The sequence below is a fragment of the Notolabrus celidotus genome, chromosome 11 (assembly GCF_009762535.1).
Source record: "Notolabrus celidotus isolate fNotCel1 chromosome 11, fNotCel1.pri, whole genome shotgun sequence".
Classification (NCBI taxonomy): Eukaryota; Metazoa; Chordata; class Actinopteri; order Labriformes; family Labridae; genus Notolabrus; species Notolabrus celidotus.
This window is the reverse complement of record NC_048282.1, coordinates 13,794,667-13,815,464: the sequence shown is the minus strand read 5'-3', so window position 1 is coordinate 13,815,464 and position 20,798 is coordinate 13,794,667. Positions and strand designations below refer to the sequence as shown.

Genomic DNA, 20,798 nt, shown 5'->3' with positions numbered 1-20,798 from the left:
TCCTTTCTACAAGTTTATTGAACTGTTAAATACAACACAATGGTACACATACAATACAGCATATTGATGAGTCTATATATACAGAAATTCTGCACGGTGAATCTTCACATAATCAGGTTGACGCTACAGTATAGGCATACAGAAATACCAGTAAATAAAACAAACATTTCTCTAAACAAAGTTAGCATGTGCCTCTCTTTGCATTTTACTATGTCATGGCACACTATTTTACTTACAAGATTAACAATATATAGCACATGTATTTAGATATGTGAAATCAGACAGTGGAATAGCAGGTGACAATATAGTACACATTCCCCCCTTTTTAAAATTTGACTATAATAAATACAAGATGACAATTTGAGGGTCTGCTTGGACACATTCAGTAGGGTTTGACCAGGTGCAGCTGAGCGTTTTTCTCTTCTCTTTTTGGTGTCATGTGCTTGAAATGACAGGTTATGTACTATGTATAATATGATGTTATTTCTGCATAATTCGATTCATCACACAGTTCTGCTAAGCCTCAAAAAACACACATTAACATGATTGTTCATCAGCCTTCACATGGTTTCTAAATCCATGGAAGACAGTGACGGTGGCCCATGGTGGCTGTGATTGTGAATGTGAAGCCCTGAGATGTTGTTAATGCCAGTAAGAGCAGGAGACGGAGTAGTGCCATCATGAAGAAGCTGTTAAGAGTTAGATGAGTAATCATTTGGGCACGTTTCTGCAAATAATTATATAAAAGTCCAGCCATGGGACGGAATTTACTGAAACTTTACAAGAGGAAATATTCGGTGTGGAATTAAATGATTAATTATTTAAGTAAGACGAATAATATGATTAAACACTTAATTCATGATCAAAATGTCTGATAGTAGATATTGGCTGAGATCTAAATTGATTTTGTTGTTATGCATTCTGCTGGTCCAATCTGTCCTTTTATCCAGTGACTCAGCAACGTCCAAACACATCAGTCTTCATCATTCATGTAAGGCTCGTGCTCTCTTCTGTCCTGATTGGCTGATCAGGATTTCAAACAGAAGAATAACAACACGACCTGACAACACGCTTTACATAACAATGTTCTGTCAAACAGTGTGTCCACACCAGACTGGTGGATGCTGGTCTGGGGCAGACACTCCATCACCACTGGACATTATTGGCTCTGTTATAAAGCACTGAAACACTGAATAACCTCCATACGGTCACTAAAAAGGTTTGTGATGTTATTTCATGTCTGTATTAAAAACCAAGTTTTCATACTAAAATAAGACGTCTGTACAAGGAGACGAAAGATGCACGTATAACTCCTCCACCCTTAAGGTGCTAAATAGAAATGTATCAAGCACCAAAAGAGAAAAACTGTTGAATATTTCTGCTATATACTTCTGTTTTGATAATCGACCTTCCACTGTGTTGCCTGCTCTGATCCTGTTATAAGATGAAAAAAGGGATCTGTGTTTGTATATATGTATGTTAGGAGAGCATAACTACTTCTCTAACTACTTACAGCTATTATTGTTCTAAGGTTAAGACTAAGTCTAGAGACTCTACAACAGCTCTTATTGGCTGTTTGAAAGGATGATATTTCAGTATACTGTAATAGATGTGTAATGAGCAGCTCTAGAGGTAGTAAATACAAATGTATGGACATGACAGTGTTAGTTTGATTATGAGAAAGCAACTCTTGTAAAAGCTTGTTATGTTGTTGTTACAAGTTGTAGGTGCAATGCAGGAAGGGAGCCACTTCAAATAGATGAGGGCAACATTATCTGAACAATGTACGGTGGCATCGTACAGCTTCAGCATCACAGTATCAAAGCAATTACAAAAGGTTTCCTCTATACACACTGCAATTCTAGGCCAGATTTCCCTCATGCATGTTACATCTAATTTCCTCCAATATTAAATTAAAACTACCTATTGTGTTGGGAGTGTTTAAGCCGGATTAACACATCAGCTCAGTTTTGATTTCAATATGTAATCTAAAAAACTGAACCAGGATCAGGATTAAAGGGAAACCAGCTTTCTCTTTCCTTCTCTCTGTCTGTGTCTCTGACATCTGTCAAAGTCGATCAGACTGTTCACGCACAGCATACCAGCTCCTGACCGGAATCAGGACACATGCAAAGATTTGAAAGCTAACCCGCTAGGCAACATGCATGCAGAGTCTGGGTCTTCTGTTACAAGCTGGCGTTACACACTTATACTCTTATTTACGGCAGAGAAAAAGGTCATGTCTGCCTACAGTATGTCATCCATATGATGTCCGTAAGAAGATGTGTGCAGGGAAGGGTGGAGGCAGTGCATTCACACAAACAGTTGATGGTCAGTAACCTCTACTGGAGTATACAGCAATAATATTATTTACAACATGTGTGTACTAAGTATCAGGGGTGAAGTCAGTCCCTTTCCAGTTCAACCACTACGGAAGTAATTATCATCAGCCATATCTAGAGACAAATTGAGTGGCTGAGCGACCACTGAGTAAATACAAGGTTCTGTATTCAGAGAAAAATAAAAACAGAATATTTTTTTTACAGTTTCCTCCCTGCACTGGCTGAACTGAGAGAGACGGCACCTCAAACCTGAGGGTGATGCAGTCACCATGGGGGAAGAGAGGGTCTCATCTAGTTAAAAGACTACAGGGGCTACAGATGTTCATCATCATCTTCATCAGAGATGCAGTGTGGAGACAGAGGGACAGGCTGCATGCAGATGGGAGGGGACAGTCCTTGGGTGGTACAGTGTTTGGTCATCTCCTGAAAAGAGAAAATAAACGAAACACAGAAATCAATTAAAGGAAACCACAGATTTCTCTGGTCTCAGCAGACTAATAACACACTTTTGCTTTTATTGCCGACCATTTTCCCAATGCAAATTGCAAGATCTTTTCTCTAACCAGGCAGCCATAGTTTCATGTTCTTAGCAGTGTGTCGGGAAATGACATTTGCAGGGACTTCTCATTCTCTGCTTGACATAAATATAAAAAGACACTCCACAGTGAAGAAGAATTTTTCCAATGACCTAATCTATAAACATTCTGTATTACCACTTCTCTTATAATTAATATTTTGCTCCTATTTTTTCATATACAGTGGGGCAAAAATGTATTTAGTCAGCCAGTGATTATGCAAGTTCTCCCACTTAGAAAGATGAGAGGTGTCTGTAATTTTCATCAGAGGTACACTTCAACTATGAGAGACAAAATGAGAAAAAAAACCTGTTTGAACTGGTTATCTGTATAAAAGACACCTGTCCACAGCCTCAAACAGTCAGACTCCAAACTCTACCATGGCCAAGACCAAAGAGCTGTCGAAGGACACCAGGAAGAAAATTGTGGACCTGCACCAGGCTGGGAAGAGTGAATCTACAATAGGCAAGCAGGTTGGTGTGAATAAATCAACTGTGGGAGCAATTGTAAGAAAATGAAAGACATACAAGACCAGTGATAATCTCCCTCAATCTGGGGCCCCACGCAAGATCTCATCCCGTGGGGTCAAAATGATCATGAGAACGGTGAGCAAAAATCCCAGAACTACACGGAGGGACCTGATGAATGACCTGCAGAGAGCTGGGACCAAAGTAACAAAGGCTACCATCAGTAACACACTACGCTGAGAGGGACTCAAATCCTGCAGCGCCAGACGTGTCCCCCTGCTTAAGCCAGTACATGTCCAGGCCCGTCTGAAGTTTGCCAGAGAGCATATGGATGATCCAGAAGAGGATTGGGAGAATATCATGTGGTCAGATGAAACCAAAATAGAACTTTTTGGTAAAAACTCAACTCGTCGTGTTTGGAGGAAGAAGAATGCTGAATTGCATCCCAAGAACACCAAAGGGGACAGGACGACTGATCCGTGTTAAGGGAAGAATGAACGGGGCCATGTATCGTGAGATTTTAAGCCAAAAACTTCTTCCATCAGTGAGAGCATTGAAGATGGAACATGGCTGGGTCTTCCAGCATGACAATGATCCCAAACACACCGCTCGGGCAACGAAGGAGTGGCTCCGTAAAAAGCATTTCAAGGTCCTGGAGTAGCCTAGCCAGTCTCCAGACCTCAACCCCATAGAAAATTTGTGGAGGGAGTTGAAAGTCTGTGTTGCCCAGCGACAGCCCCAAAACATCACTGCTCTAGAGGAGATCTGCATGGAGGAATGGGCCAAAATACCAGCTACAGTGTGTGCAAACCTGGTGAAGACTTACAGGAAACGTTTGACCTCTGTCATTGCCAACAAAGGTTGTTACAAAGTATTGAGTTGAACTTTTGTTATTGACCAAATACTTATTTTCCACCATAATTTACAAATAAATTCTTTAAAAATCCTACAATGTGATTTCCTGGATTTTTTTTCTCATTTTGTCTCTCATAGTTGAAGTGTACCTCTGATGAAAATTACAGACCTCTCTCATCTTTCTAAGTGGGAGAACTTGCAAAATCAGTGGCTGACTAAATACATTTTTGCCCCACTGTATGAGAAAACATTAAAACTTCAATTTTAAAAGGAGTTTGAATTTAAATTTAAAGAAAATAAGATTAAATATCGGCTGTAAGAAGACTGATGTGATTTTGACTATTTGTCTTAGTATTTATCTTTGCATAAAATATTCCTTTTTTAATTAACTGGTTAAAACATAAAATACAGTGACCAAATCCATCTGAGTGGTAAACATAAACACAAGTTTTAAATTGCGCACGTGTGTGTGTGTGTACGGTCAGAGTGCATGTGATCTCAGTTCTTTGTAATTTACCAGGGCATTAACTTGCAGCGGTCTCCTGCTGAATGATGTAGTGCCTGTTGGAATCATCCACCTCGCTGCCACAGTGAACATCACTTCTATAGATTCAAATACACAAACACAAAAGTCAGTACACAACTCAGTTTACCATAACTGTTTACCACACATCACTTCAACTAACAAGGTGAGGAGGATTTTTAGCCTCATTAACTTAAATGATCCAACATTGACTCACTCTCATTCAACCTTTATATAAATACATAAACTGTTAAATGTTTAATGTAGATTAATCCTAATCTTGCATTCAGTTAATTGGAGTGATCAGAAATAAATAAAGCTCAAGTTCTCTTCTTCTTTTTCCTCACCTGTTGTCATTGATGTCTCTTGTTTCCGTGATGGCGTTACCTGTTGGTAAAAAACAAGTGTTTCATGATCTCGTAATTAAGTAGCACAAACAGAACTACATGTTATACGGCTCTTATGGACATAATGTGAATCATGTATGCAATCTGATTCCAAAACATGAGTGTTCACATTATTTTGGATACAGGTGCATGTGTGTGCTCTTGCACTTACCGTTGTCAATATTGAGTGGGTAGGACTCCAGTGTGTCTCCATTATATCTGCCTGCTCTGTAACCCAGCGCTGTGGAAACTCTGTTAAAAAACCCACAGATTAATGACACAATCAGAGCAAACACAGAAAACATAGTAAGGAACAGTTAGTATTTAAGTAAGAAGCCTGTTAAGGTAAATATCAAATGCTTCATCTATCATCTGGAGACCAGTGCAGTCTCATCCTAACCTTGGGTAACGGGCATTATAGACATCCCTGACTTTAAAGCATGAAATGTGTATCTGGAGAAGTTGAAAGGATTTGAACTCACGTGTTGCTCTGGATAGAGTTTGGGTTGCTGTTGACACTTGCGGAGGCGGGCTGTGTTGCGCTGTTCTGGAAGAGGGCGTTGCTGTAGGTGTTGGCCTGTTCAGTGGCACGGATGTAAGTGTAGAACGGGTTGGTGGGAGAGCAGACGGGCAGCTGCTTTGGTCTCACAGGCTTGGCTGTTGGGAGGATAAAGTTATAAGGTCAAGTACAAATACAAAATTGGGCCTCTAATATGATTGAAAAAAGTTAAGTAATTTACAATAAGATGCCTTTCAATTTATTACACAAACTAGTGGACACACTAGAAATACAGGAGGCTTCACATATGTCCAAACCAAAACATCAATTAAACCTAAAAGTCATGTGTCTTCATATCTCACATCTACTTCCTAACATCTTTACACCAACAAGCTTAACTGCAGTACCAATCTGTGCTGCATGGGGGCGCCTCATGGCATTCTTTGTCCTCATGGCATCCTTGATGCGGTCAACCTCCTGCTGGTAGCGCCTGCGGTCCATCATAGCACCCTCCTTTGCATCCCTCAGTGCAGTCTCCAGGGCCTTAACTCTCTCAGCAGTAGACCGAAGACGTTTCTCCAGCTTTGGAAGCTCACAGCGCAGATCTGCATTGTCACGAACCAGCTGGGGGTGGAAGGAGAGAGAGAGAGAGATGACAGGTGACACAGAGGTGCAGTACTTGGTGACAGGTAAAAATAAATATATATTTATATATATATAGTTAGTGATAGTCTACTAAACTAAATATAGTGATAGTTTTTTACAGGTCAAGCTTCTGGGTGTAAAATGTACTGTTTTTAAGTAGCAGGCAAATGATCTTCCAAAACATGGATATCTTAAAAGTAAAGGTATCAGAATAAAACTGTCTTCTGGTTTAAAATGGTTCAAATCTCAGACCTTGTCGACATCATCCTATGCTATATTTCCTCTGATTGTTTAGAAAGTTTCTTACCTGTTTGTGAACCTTTGTAAGTTGGTCCAGGTTATTTTCAAGAAAGGAAATCTTCTGCTTCTGGGTGCAAGACCCCCCGCTATCATCAGGTTCCATTTCGGAACTCTGCAGAGAAGATTTGAAAAATAAATCAAAGGAAAGTTAGAGGACATGATTTTCTATTCTGTTAAGGCAGTAATTACTGAAACACTGGACAGGACAGCAGCTCTTAAAAACACTGCTAACCTGCTGGTTAAAAACTTGGATGGCATTTGAAACTTAACCCTAACATGTTGCTTTTCTTACTGAGGTTTATCAAATTACAATCATGTTGTAGATTCATTAATGCCCACTTAGCGTGATTACAAAATCCACAGAGTTATTTTCTGCTGTTATCATCTATGAGCAGCTTACTTTTTTAACCCGCGACGTGAGGTCTTGAACGAACAGCTTGCGCAGGTTGTGGAGGGTCTGGAGTTCGCGGGCCTGGAGGACAGACGGGTGCAGAGTTTAGGTTTAGGTTCAAGAGAAAAGTATGGGCACTGTGATCGATCGATCAGTCAATAAGTATTTACACAGTGCTAATTCAAATGTTGTCTCAAGATGCGTGAGATGTTTGAGAAAGGTTTCACTTTAGTGAAAAGGTCTGACTCTGATGGATGGGGAAAAGACAGACATAGAGAGGAGACAGAATGATGCACTTACGACAGTCTCCTCCAGACCCTTTAAGTCCTGTTTGGTCTGCTCATGGCGCTCATGCAGGAATCTGACATGAACAGAAAAGCAATCATAATAAAATAGACAATTTTTGATTAATAATAAATAACAGCATGAATTTCAGTGATGAGAAGTATTATACTGATAATACTGATTATATAAATATAATGAATAAAACGTTTTAGTACAATACTGAAATCCTACATTTTATTTTACACAACTTGTATATTTGTGTCCCACATACAGACTGTGGTCTCCATCATTTGTGTCTCCAGACAAAGCCATTATTTCTGTGCATGTAAGGACAATATTCACAGAGTCATTTTGGCTGCCCTCTACTGGAATTTAAGAGAAGGGAAATTTGACTCTCACCTCTTTATTTCAATTTCAATAATTTTGATGAAAACATCATTAAAATACAACAAGAAATATCAACCAATGGAGACTCTTAAAGTTGGAATAATATCTTCTCTGACATGTTAAGTTAAGTATGAGAAATTAGATCTTACGAGAGCTCCTCCAGGCGCTCGCTCTTGGTGCTGTCCTGGCTCTTCAGGCGTTCAAAGTCAGCACGCACCTGAGCCAGCTCCAGCTCCAGCTTGGAGTTGCGACTGAAGATGTGAAAAAATTGAAGACGTGATGAGGTGGTAAAAAGAAGAAGACTTTAGATTGAAATCTTCTACATCAAACATGTTATTTCAGAGATAAGTAATGACTAAATCCATTGTATTTTTGTGTGACTATACAGAAATAATAAATGGCCACAGACTCAGTGAGCTCGTCGATGATCCTCTGCTTCTCGTTGATCTCATCCCGCAGGCGGGCCAGCTGCTTGTGGTGGAGGCCACGGTGAGACTCCCCCTGCTGACGAGCAGTTGACTGCACAATAAAAGAAGCAAACATGCAACATCTATTAAAGGATACAGGCTTCAGCTGCAAACATTTAACAATACAAAATCTGTGATTTCTTTGAAGCAAGAGATCAAGCAGGGCTAGATGATGTAGCCGTTGCATCATATTTTTCAAGTGTAATTTTCTCGCATGCCTGAGTCATATTTGTGTTTAAATAAATGCCTTCATGTTTCAGGAGGGGTACTGGAAAATTGCCTTTTGAGGTTTTTACCTTAATGTTACTATCCTCAGTCTCGCCCTTCTCCCCTTCCTTCTCATCCATCAGGGAGTTATCTGGTATAAGAAAAACAGAAATAAGTTATTTCCCACAGAGCCTCAACCACATTATATCTTCAGGCAAATTCTTTCAAGTGAAATGTCCTTCTGTTTTGAGTGGTGATTTTTTTTTTTAACAAATAAAAAAAGATTCCTTTTCTTTTTGGTTGAATAAAATAATCCTGTAACTATAGAAATATTTATGTATAAATGCATGGTTTGCATGTTACCCTGGTCTTGCAGCCTGGCCAGCTCTTCGCTTAGGGAGTCGTGGCTCTCCTCCAGCAGCCTCTTCTTCTGCTCCACGCTCTGCATGTACTCCGTCAGAGAGCGGATCTTAGCCTCATGCTGTAACATTTAAAAATTTGAAAAACAGAATTTGTTTAGCCATGACAAAGTATGACTGATTTTTGTATTCATCCCTTCATCAGTTTTCATCTCCTTCCTTCTACCATTCTCACCTGAGAGATGAGGAGCTGGCAGGAGGAGAGCTCCCTCCCGGTCTCCTCCATCTTGCGGTGGCACTCCAGCTGCATGTTCTCCAGCTGGCGACAGCGCTTCACCATGCTCTTCACCTCAGACTTGATCTTGCTGATGTAGAGGCGAGCCACAGTGAACTCCTCCTCAATCGCACCACTTATCTCCACTGGCTGTGGATTTGAGGAGAAAACTCTGATTCATCTCTTCCACAGCTCCTCCAGCAGTCTCATGCAGCAGAATAAGACTTAGAGTGGCAAACTATCTCTCTTACTATCTTTTTAATGTAAACTCATTTTATACTCACCAGCTTGATCTCCCCGTTGCCCACAATGGTACTAAACTCGCTGAGGTCCCTCATCAGACCATTGAGGACGTCAGCGATGCGTTTCCTCTGCTGACCGCTCACTTCCTGCATACGAGACAGCTCCGCCTCCAGCTCCATCAGACTGGCCTGTTACAAGAAAAAGAGAGAAGAGAGTCAGTTTAGGAAAGAACTCCACACATTAAGAAGCAAAGAACAACTTGAGACCTCCACTAAAGAATGTTGAATATACATCTTTCAAATTTTTATGTACGTCAACAAACATAACTGATCTGAGAATCTGCTTGTCAGCTCCAGTTAGCTTAGACGAATGCAGAGACTTATGCAGAAACACCTTTGTTTCAGCACTGGTCTGTCTTATCAAACCAACAGCACTTTCAATTTCTGGAACCTGCAACACTACAGCATATGCTTGTCTATAGTCCATCAAGCACATGTGTCTGTCAGTTTTCCCTTCTGTCTTTGACTTTTAGCTCTCCTTCTGTCCATTTCAAAAATTCACACAATTCTGATTCAAACATACCATTTTCTGGGACAGTTGGTCAGCAAGCAGCTGGTTCTGCAGGCCCTTCTCCTCCACCTCCTGGCTCTTCTGGTCGTAGTTGATAGCCAGCTCCTCCAGAGCCTGCAGAACCTCCTTCACCTCAGCTTTGGCACAGTCGCTCTCCACCTGCAGCCTGCCGAGTTCAGCCTGGACCTTGTCACCATCTCCCTTAGATGAGGCCAGGAGCTGGAGAGACAGAGGGATGGAAAGCAGTGAAATAGACAAGCAGTGAATCTTCCTTATTCTTGTATAGGGGCTGCTAGATAGATGGAAGTTGGCTTAAGTTTAAGTTTAGATTTAGTAATTATCCACAATTATTGCATGCAAACAGTGTGGAAGTGTTTGGGTGAGATTGTGTGTACTGACCTCATCCTGGTCCAGCATCTGCTGCTTCAGTTTCTCCACCAGCTGGCACTGAAGGTTGATCTCATCATCCTGCAAAATCATGTTATCTTTAATATCTACCTCAGTTCCATCTAGCCTCAGTATCATGTTTGTGTTTAAGCATGAATGTGACACATTCTGAAGAACCCTGCCCTGTGTTATAAGCTACTGTAACAAATATTTTCCCCTATGAGGGATCAATAAAGAATATCTTATCTTATCTTTAAACATATTCTGACCAGTTTTAATCTCTTTTGTCAGTGATTATTTTTAATGTATAATTCAATGACAACAGAAGTTGTGAATTCACAACATCAGTAACAGTAGAACTAAGTTTAGTAAACAATAAAACTGTCCATTGACATTAGTATTTCTGTGTTTTAGTTTTTGGACCTTGTCATCCAGCTGCTTGTACAGTTTGCGAATCTCCTCCTCATACTTCTGCCTCTCCTCCTCAGAAATGCGGACCACAATGGAGGAGGTGTCATTGTCCAGAATGGGGCGCTCCTCTATAGACTCTATACGGTCTATACGGTTCACCACATCTGTGGTCCGCTCGGTTTCAGGCACATTCTCTCCTGTGGATAGGGATGAAGGCACATTTGCGTATCTTAGTTTTGTTTATAATGTCAACACAAGAAGTTGAATCATGCAACTTTAAGAAAGCTTCAGCTAAAAGGCAGCAAGTGAGGAGACTCTCAATCTGTCTCACCATTTCTCCAGCGGTTGAGCTCAGCCTCCAGCCTCTGGATGGTTTCCTTCATTGTCTTGTTTTTTTCCTTCTCCTTCTCGTACTTTCTCTTCCACTGCTCTGCAGTCAGCTCCAGGTTGATGGAGGCGGTGTTCCTGATGGTCTTGGCACTTGACAATGAGAGATAATCAGATTTTTAAGCCAAAAAGAAAAAGGCTGATGAATAAATTTATGTTCAAAAGATCAATGGGATAATTTGGTTAAAATGGTAGTTGGTGGAAACAGTTATAAACTGAGTCACTAATATCTTGGAACTAATATTTATTTCCCAGGATTTATTGACTTCATCCACAGATATAGCTACCGTTGTCCAAACATCAGAGTCGACTTGGTCTCGGCATCGTTGTAGCTGGAGGGAGAGCAGCAGATGAACATGGTGGTGCGACAGTTTCCACCAAGGGAGTCCTGCAGAATACGGGTCATTTTGCTGTCACGGTATGGAACGTGACTTTTCTGTAGGACAGAGGATAGAAGAGGGGGAGGATGGAGGAGGAGGAGATGAAGAGAGGACAATCAAAAAGTCAGTCAGATGTTAAAAAGAAAAGGATGGTAATTAAAAAAGAAGAGATGAAACAAGATAAAGATCAAGAGACAACAAAGACAGACATTTCTGAGGTATTTTTTGCGCTTTAATTTCTCTGCTGATTACCACTGCAGTGATTCATCAGCAGCTTATCTTCAGCAAAAATATAAGTCCTATAAACTTGTAATTTTAAATATATCTTTAATTCCCTTTTTTGAATTGAGCATGACAAACTAATTTGTTACTGATGGGGACAATTTTGCCATTTAATGGAAAAACCTGTTAGGTTGGCAGGGAGGGAAGAAGAGTGTCTGTAACAAGCTCTATAGATTCTTTGAACAAGATGCAAAGAGAGACCAACAGTCTGTTAAGTTTTAAAAATGAAAGAAGAAGGCTACAGGTCTACTGCTACAGTCTCTGGAGCTGAAATATAACACAGCAACAGGAGACACATGGTTAAAGAAATAGAAATTAAACATATGTCATGAGCCTAAAATCACCAAAGTAAGCCTTAACTTGGTAAAAGATAAATACAGTATGTTTACTATTATTCCACCTGGTCTGTTTTACTGTACACAGTACAGTCACACAAATTGAAAATAGATGGAGGAAAGTTGAAGGGGCTCACCGTGCCCTCAGCCAAAGCAGAGATGACATTTCCAAGAGCAGAAAGAGACTTGTTGATGTTTTTAGCCTCATCCAGGACGGCTCCGGCAGCACCGGTCTTACTGACCTGGAATAAAAAAGGGACGGGATGACTTCAGTTAAACAACAGACACACTCATTAAAGAGTGATGGATTTGAAGTGGCTGAATACATTGAATCGTTACTGACTCTGTGGAGTCTCTTACCTTCTCACTACCAGCCAGATCCACCAGGTACAGTTTTCCACACAGTTTCTGCTCGGTCTCCACATGCTCCTGCTTGATGTTGATCAGGAAGATGCTGTGGCTGCGAGAGCTGTGCTCATTCATGTCTGCGTAAAGATAAAGGCAACACATATAAAGCTAATGAAAGGCAAAGAGATTTTCTGCAGCACTATACCTTTAGATATGATTGTTTTGTAGCAGTTCATCCTTTTTCAGATGGTCATAAAGGTATATATAAGCCTAATCAAACCTTCAAGAAACAACAGCATGAGTGACATTTTTCGTTTTAAATCAATTTTCTTCAAACGGTCCAGTTTATGAGAAAATTACATTTCAACTGCAAAATTCAGACTGAAGGATGGGTAGTTTTTGAGAAACAACAAACTCCACATGCCCCTCTCACTTTTTGGGATCATGTCACCTAAATGTAGTAAAATAACAAATGTCACAATCTGCAACATCCCATTTTGTCAACCAGAATAAATGTTTACTGCAGCAGAACAGCACCATCACTTTACAGAGTGCACAAAACAGCATTGATTTAAATGCCCCTTTCATCGAACCTCCTCTCAAACAAAAAGTTCAGGTTTCTCTGCAGATGATATCTGAGGGCATCAGCTAAATGTCTGTGGGATGTCGCTCCATTAGTCCTCTATTGGCACACCTCTCTGCAGCACAGTGAGTCAGCAGGCATCAGACAGGAAACAGAGAAGACGGTGCTGCCTGGAAGCACCGCATTTTACAAAATCTGATCCACTGCTGCTTACATCATTTGAGATTACAAGTTTGATTGTTGTGAGATTCTATCACGGATAAAACATCGTCTTTATTTTCCCTTCATCAATGGATGCAAAATAGACGAGGTCTAAGTTTTGCTTTTCAAAATACATGATATCTATTTGGTTTGTTATAAAGGAAGGAAACATGGAATCCAATTACCACATCATTTTCCAAATTTTACACCATAAAATCAAACATTTCTGACAGATCTCCTCTCAGCAAAACTTCAGCTCAGAGTCAGGGTAGTGAGTTTAATGGGACTGTATTTTATTGGCCAGTCTGGTAAGACATTGATCCTCGATCAGCTCAGTCGATACTGATTCACGACAACCATGTTCTTTCATAAAAATCTGAGTAGGATGAGCTATCTGATCTTTCATCCTTATAGAAAAGCTGTCAGCGTGCTGTAGTCTCACATATAGTAACACTCTGTTGCTGGGTGAGTGCCTGTGTCTGCAGAGAAAATCCTCTTATCTCATTCTGCTTCAGACAAATATATTTGTATTAGTTTATAATACTGAAGGTTTGGTTAAATTAAATTAGGCATGAAACTCACCCGAGAGGGCCTCACCCGAGTTTGGATTGGATATGCTCCACATAAGATGACGCTGTTTTTTTTTACTGATTTTAATTTGGCAAAGCTGGTATGTTTCATTTAAGTCTCTTTGATTGAGAGTATCACTTTGACCTGTTACTCATCCTCCTTGCTCAGATTTTCATCATAAGGAAGCTGCAGTGAGTTAGACTGGCACTGAGAGAAAGGAGGATTAATGCACAGTCATTGTGTGTGTGGAGCTGCAGCTCAAAAAGTAATGTACAAGTGCTCTATTGTTGTAACAAAGAACCAGATAAGTCATATTTTATGACTACAGTTGAGTCAACTCTTGTATGTTGGTTTTTGTGGTTAATTAGAATGACCATATATGGCATAAGCTACTGTTGTTTACACTTTTTTTTTAGGAAATTAACTCTTCGTTTGCTTGAACTTGGATCTTTTTCACAAAATGTAGTATTTACCCCTTAGACCACCTTATGCATCTTTTTCTATAAGTATGCATTCAAGTCCACACTCCGTCAATCACTTTGCACCATAGGGGAACACAAAACATTTTTTATGGTAATAACTCAGAGAGTTTATTGAACACAAACACTCAGGGCACAAAATGATTTATGAGGGAGGAAAGTGAACTTTGCAGGTTGAGATTTATTACAGCGAAGCAGTTCTTGTGTTTTTGTTCAGCACTGAATCCCAACGCTCATCTGTCCTTGCTCTTTTCATTTCAGTCGACCTCAGCTTGGTGAGTCAGCATGAGACTCGTAAAGAAAACTGATAAATATACTGCCAAGGCTTGTTTCTTACATAGTTTCTTAAGGAGGTTTTATTTTACCCATTTGAAATACATCATATGCAAAGAAACATTTGTCACGGTGGCATTAACTAATACTAGTCAGTTTAGAAATGTAACTTGTTAAAAAGGAAAGTAGTGTAATCAATGTTAATCTTGATTAAAAAAAAGAAGCATTGTTTCAGTTTAACCCTTTAAAATATAAACCAAAACCGCATGACAGCTGTATTTTGGTTATTAGGTCACATGCTATTTTCTAGCTCCCTGTTATTAAATAGTAGTGAGATGTACAGTGAAGCTAAATCATCACTCTGACCTGTACACCTGCGGTATTAGTCAGATATTACTGGACCACAGAGAAGTGAGTCAGCAGCATGAGTGTCACAGATCAGAGCTTTTTTTTAAAGGTTTTGCATGAATCAAAAGTGAACTAATGAACACTGCAGCAAACTGCTACCAGCTTCTTAAATGAGCAAGAAGAAGGAGCTGGTTTAGTTTGTTCCTAAGAATGACTGAACAGTTACGAGCTGTGAGCTCCCTCTGACAGGATCTTATTTCTCTTTATGAGAATAAATGACGTTGAACATTATAGTGCGCTGTAACAGGAATATTACATAACCCAACACAATAACAGGCTTCACCGACTCAGCTGTCACTTTGCGCTTCACTAACAAGTAACCCTCGCTTCTGCTGCCTCTGAAGAGAAACGAGATCTCGTGCTCTGAAATGCGAAAGGAGGAACAAGAGAATTTACTCTCTTCTTTAAAAAAGGATAATGATGTGTCGCTGTTTTTGATTTTTGATTGCAATGTTCGTATGTCTACTGAATAACCTTTGTAGTTATGACATTTTTTTAAATAAAGACTCACTGGTAACAGCAACATGACGGGCAGCCTTGCCCTCATCGATCACATCCATAACCTCTTCGGGGCTGGAGACGAAACGCTCAGTGCATCCCTGAGGCAAGAAGAGGACAGAACACAAAATACATAGTCACACCATGTGAGAGACTTTACATCATGTATCTGATGAGGAAAACAGGCAGATCTGTACCTCATACAAAGACATACAAAACACACAAACAACTCTGACAAACCTTGACATATGGCACCCTATTCTTATCCTCATGGACAGAAAGGTTGGTCTTTGTCACTAAAAAGAGATTAAAATTTAGTTTTTTAAAAGTATTTCTGAAAAAAAGTCATGCAGAAGTAACACTGGTTGCTTTTTTATCTAAAAAATAGCATTGAAAGTTAATTGGGACTAACCATCCAGAAGATCACGGATTTTATCCATGTAGATTTCAAAGTATGAGACCTGTTGAAAATAGAAAAACAATTAAATATATCATCATGTTTAAAGCTTGCTTGGGCTAAAATGCAGAATGTTTTTTTTCTTTCTTTCATACATACATATAAAATAACACACAAAATGCTGTACAAGCCATTAACTCACAAACTAATGTATTACAATACCTTGATGTGGAATTCCAGGTTTTCGTCCATAGCAAAGATGTGGTTGAAAATGTCCTCAGCAATGCGAGGAATGATTCCCATCTGGTGGGGATCATGCAGCTTGCCCTGAAACAGGAGGTCGATGTTTAAAGTATAACAAGGTGAAAGGTCAAAGGAGACTTTGTGTAGTTGCTCCTTTCAGATTTAATAAAATGGCTCGGCAGAAGAAAAAAAAAACATTCTGAGGAAAAAAAAGAGGTAAGAAAAAAAAAACAAGACACCTATTTTACAAAAGACTGGTTGATCTCTTCTGAAACACCTGCCACACATTTCTAGCAGTTACAGTGACACAAACTTTAACTTGGAGATATTATCATGACACAAGTTAAATACAGTTATTTACTGTTCTGTGTTATCAATAAATCAATCAATCTTTGGACTGGTTGGACAATACCAATGTGGAAATGTTTTTACTTAATTACCTCCATGGTGTGAGTTTTCCCGGAGGCGGTTTGTCCATATGCGAAGATAGTACCATTGTATCCATACAAGACATCTGAAAAAACCCAAAGGAAAACATAAGAGAAAAGAAAATGCATTCAGAAATCCACTTTATAGTGATGCAGCTGATCCTCACCCTTGACAATCTGCTTAGCGCAAGTGTTGTACACCTGCTCCTGGGTGGTGTTGACCGGAAACACTCGGTCGAACGAGTAGGACCTCCCCTGCAGAGATCAGGAAAATAACAAATGTTGACAATGTATCTCTATACTGAGTTTCCCTCTATAGTCTGAGGACATCAAAACAGCTGCTGTTTTACATCCTACAGGTTTAATGAAATGTGACTGGAATTGAGCAGATAAAAGGCACAGCAAACTAGCCAATCAAAATGTGTCTTACTTTATATGTCTTTGTACAGCAATTATCTTTTTAAAATACATGTCAAAATAATTGATTTCACTTCAGCAGTGAGTCAGGTGTCTTTGTTTTGGTGGAGTATATGGTCGCTGCCTGTTCACCAGCTCACAAGACACTTTCTCTGTCCTATATTTGTTATTTAAAGGTCAGGAAACACACAAAATAATGATTGAGTCGAAGACACATGGAATTAATAACTTGTCAAAACGTTAAATGACCACTTCAAATGACGTGTAAGTGCACATTATTTAGATGGTTAAAAAGGTATAAAAACTGTATTGGTTCCACGTGATATGAATCATCATACATCATACCTTAATAAGGTAATAAGGTAATATCAACCTTATCTGGACAAGCAGGTACAATAGCAATTCATCTTTTATTTTCCAGCAGAGAAATAAGATGACATCAGCAAAGAGTGAGAAAGTCAGCTCTGCAGTGTTTCTTTCCCCCAGCTGGTAAGAACCATATCTCATCCAGAACTCGGTTACAATGTGCTTTAAATAAAAGCTCTTCTTTTAGCACAAGCTTCCAATCTTATGCTAGAACATAAGTCATATGCAGAACCATGAAGACCTTTAACTTAATGAGTTAGACTAAGGAGCTATTACCAACTTTCCTATTTAACAGTGGGAGGGGTATCACTCTTTCCATCTCATTTTAGCAGGAAGACCAAATATACCCCAATGAATGATTTGTCTTTCATTCCACTCTCCAGTTTGACTATAGGAACATTTTCATTTGATACCACTTAACTTTCAGCTACAGATGCTAGCCAGACATACTGAGGAGGTGGCCGGAATTTAGTGTCTCTCTGATGTGTTAGGAAAAAAATCCACATTTGATGGCATTAATATGATTACTTGTGTACATTATAAGGAGGTAAGTTGTCAAAAAATAACAGATAAAGCTGTGAAATGTTGAAGTGGCTAAAGACTTGTGAAATCAGTAGAAAGTGTCTGACAGCTTGAACATACCATGAACCCTTTTTGATGTTTTCATTGATGTCTGTCAATATTTAAGCTTTCATAAAGTAGCTGTCATAATCTAATCCCCCCCTTAAATTACAAGCTACCTCTTGGTAACACCCAAACGAGTGACTCAGCGAAGCCTCAATGCAAAAAACAGCTACAGTATAATACTCCTGAATGTCACCATACCATCGATAAATAGGCTACAATGCAACACAATAATGTGGGCAGGACACAAGCTGTATTAAATGTCATTAACAAATTGACTCATCTGCAGACCGCCCCCATGACAGAGTGATTTACCAGAGAGATAATCAGGCCCAGGATGAGGGAGGGAGGAAAGAGAAGAACCAAGCAGAGATATGAAAAACTGGGATGGCTGAGCAAAGGAGGAACAAGGGTGAGATTGAGGAGGAAGCAAGAAAATAGAGAAAAAGCTGAATGAAGCAAAACACTGAGACAAAAGGAGAAAGATAGAAAAGGCAGACGGAGTGGGACACAAGAGAAAGCGGGTCAGTCAGCGATGGGAATGAGCTCACTGGATGCGTATTGATCCTCTCTGGAGGCAATTAGAGGGATCAGTTTCTGACTCAACTGTACCGAGTCATGCTGACAGGAGAGAGGAAGGTCAGGTCAAGATGGTTCCATTGCAGGAGAAAGTTCGGACATAATTTTGACCTCTGCATGCTGCATTTGTCAACAATGGCAAGAACCAAACCTGACAATATATCTCTCTTAAAAAGTTTTATGCAGTCCTCGTGTTTTTTCATTTATCAGATATCATTGTCTAAAATAAAATCTCTGAAGAGTGGTACAGGGACAACCACCAACTTACAAGGTCAAAAACATGTATCCTTAGTATAATATCAACAGCTCTTACATTTTTTTTTTAAGTGATCTGTATCACAATACCCAGCTCACGCTCCTTACAAGTGGGTGATCAATCCAACACTTCGTGAATTCTGCTTCACAAAGATAAATAGAGCTGATATAGTGGTTGACAATAATTTAATTAAACTGATGGACAAGCCTTGGGCATTTTATTTGGCTCAACAATGTGGGTCTTTGGATTGATTTTGATTAACAGGGGTGGGATCTATTTTAACAGATACAAGTAATGTGAAAAGTTGAATCTAATTCAAATCTCAGAGATATCTATGCAACAAGAATCCTATTGTTTTTTTGCTTGCATATCTTTAAAACAAGACTTATAAAGAAACGTTTGAGACAACGTTTTAAAAGAGTGGATCAAATATATAGCTTATCTCTTCAGTTTTTACCAAATGTAATTTTTAAATCCTTATTGTAAATCTAAAAAGGTTGCCTCGCTGAAATAAAAAGATCAAAGTCAGAACTCAAGGAGAATCAATGATGTATTATTTGCATATCATTTGTAATTCAGCCCTTGTAAACATAAAGTAGCCTGATGTTTGGAGTAAACAAGACAGCGTCATCAGATGTTGGATCCCCTGCTCATCTCCTCTCATGTGTCCCCAGTTTAACATTATGGATCATAACCAGGCTTCACCTCTGCACCAGCATCTCTGTCATACTGTCTGAGTGATGATCTCACCCCTTGATGACAGCATTTAAAAGAGATTAATAAGGATAATAAGGGTAGCACTCTGAATGAATGAATAGACCCATCAATATGAGAGTGTAAAATAGCCTTCTTGACTTTAATTAATTAAGTTATTTATTTATTTATTTATTTAGTGGGTGGTAACTATTACATGTGTTATGAATCAGGCTACTTGTATAGGGCAAGGACTGACTAATAAGGCCCAATGAAGAAATACAGAGATTTAATTTAAAATGTTGGATTAGCATCTGCCACACAAGTATGTTTATGGATAATAATGTAATTGATTGTTCAATTCATAACCTCTTCAGCATAGATTGAAGATGATGATGCAGTTTGCGCATTAACATAAGGCCTTAATTCTTGACGCCTAATCCAGATCCTGATGAAAAGGTGTGGTGGTTCCCTGTGGGTCTGGAACCGATTATTATGATTCCAGTCCCAACCCAAACAGACGGCTCGAGCTGATGATTTATTGATGTAGGGCCTCCACCATCTATAGCCTACAACAAAGCGATTCCCTGTACTCACCCCGACGACAACGGTGTCATCTCCTTGGAATTTGGGGATAAACTGGTCCCCGCGCACAATCTCCGACTGGTTCAGAGGGCGGAAGCGACACAGCACTTTGATGTTGCACTCCGTTTGGGTCTCGGCCATGGCGCAGATTCAATGAGGAGGAGGAGGAAGGATGCTGAGAGCGGAGATGCTGCTGAAGCTGGAGACCCGTCGCCAATCGAGGCCTGTTCTCACCGTCAAAGTGAAGGACGAGGTATTTGTAGGTGCTTCGTCCTGCGTCGTAGAGAGTAGGATGAGGATGGCTGGAGAGGTTCGACGTTTTATCCTTGAGAGCTGAGAAAGACTCCCGTTTATTTATGCGCAGCTGGAGGATGCTCCTTGTCGCAGTGAGGCGGACTAATTCAGACGTAAAACCGCAAACGATTCCCTACATCATCAACACAGCGAACAGCACTACCGCCCGGTGTCTCTTGTCGCGTTATGTGACGCTGTCCTTTTCTCTTATGCGTTTTATCTTGTTGTTTTTTTGGATGCGGCGGTGGATGCGCGTCGGCCCGGTTGAAGGTGAGATGCTGCTGGAAGGGCAGTGAGGTAAAAACTGCTGTTGTTGGCCAGCTTTGGTCGCCACATCGCCCTCTATCGGAAAGGAAAGGAAGGGCGTGGTCTGCATCCATCTCTTTAAAGCGGTACCTCCAGCCGTTGTCAGCTCAGCATCCTCTCAGACAGGCGGAAACCACAGCCCAAAAGTGCTGCGTCATATCCGAACAGAATAATGAGGGATAACATCAGCACTTTGTGTGAAGCAGCTGCAGGGCCTGATTCAGAAACTCATCATCACAGACATACTCTGACCTCTCACACCAGCCTTGATGAGACTGCAGTCAGGTTATTGA

At 40.0% G+C, this 20,798-nt stretch overlaps 1 protein-coding gene across 1 annotated transcript; it reads right to left on the bottom strand.

Annotated features, from left to right (window-relative positions):
* kif5aa (kinesin family member 5A, a) lies at positions 1 to 20,798 on the bottom strand. The gene is made up of 29 exons (XM_034695640.1): positions 19,918 to 20,798; positions 16,553 to 16,640; positions 16,398 to 16,471; positions 15,937 to 16,041; positions 15,730 to 15,778; positions 15,558 to 15,613; positions 15,331 to 15,418; positions 12,318 to 12,442; positions 12,095 to 12,199; positions 11,248 to 11,396; positions 10,905 to 11,053; positions 10,586 to 10,770; positions 10,175 to 10,243; positions 9,788 to 9,994; positions 9,247 to 9,393; positions 8,924 to 9,112; positions 8,693 to 8,810; positions 8,419 to 8,480; positions 8,065 to 8,174; positions 7,805 to 7,906; positions 7,284 to 7,344; positions 6,993 to 7,064; positions 6,600 to 6,704; positions 6,055 to 6,271; positions 5,631 to 5,805; positions 5,321 to 5,400; positions 5,110 to 5,149; positions 4,757 to 4,842; positions 1 to 2,765 (listed from the first exon to the last, which is right to left on the bottom strand). The coding sequence occupies exons 1-28, from the start codon at positions 20,044 to 20,046 to the stop codon at positions 4,764 to 4,766; spliced, it is 3,135 nt and encodes a 1,044-aa protein (XP_034551531.1). The 5' UTR covers positions 20,047 to 20,798; the 3' UTR covers positions 1 to 2,765; positions 4,757 to 4,763.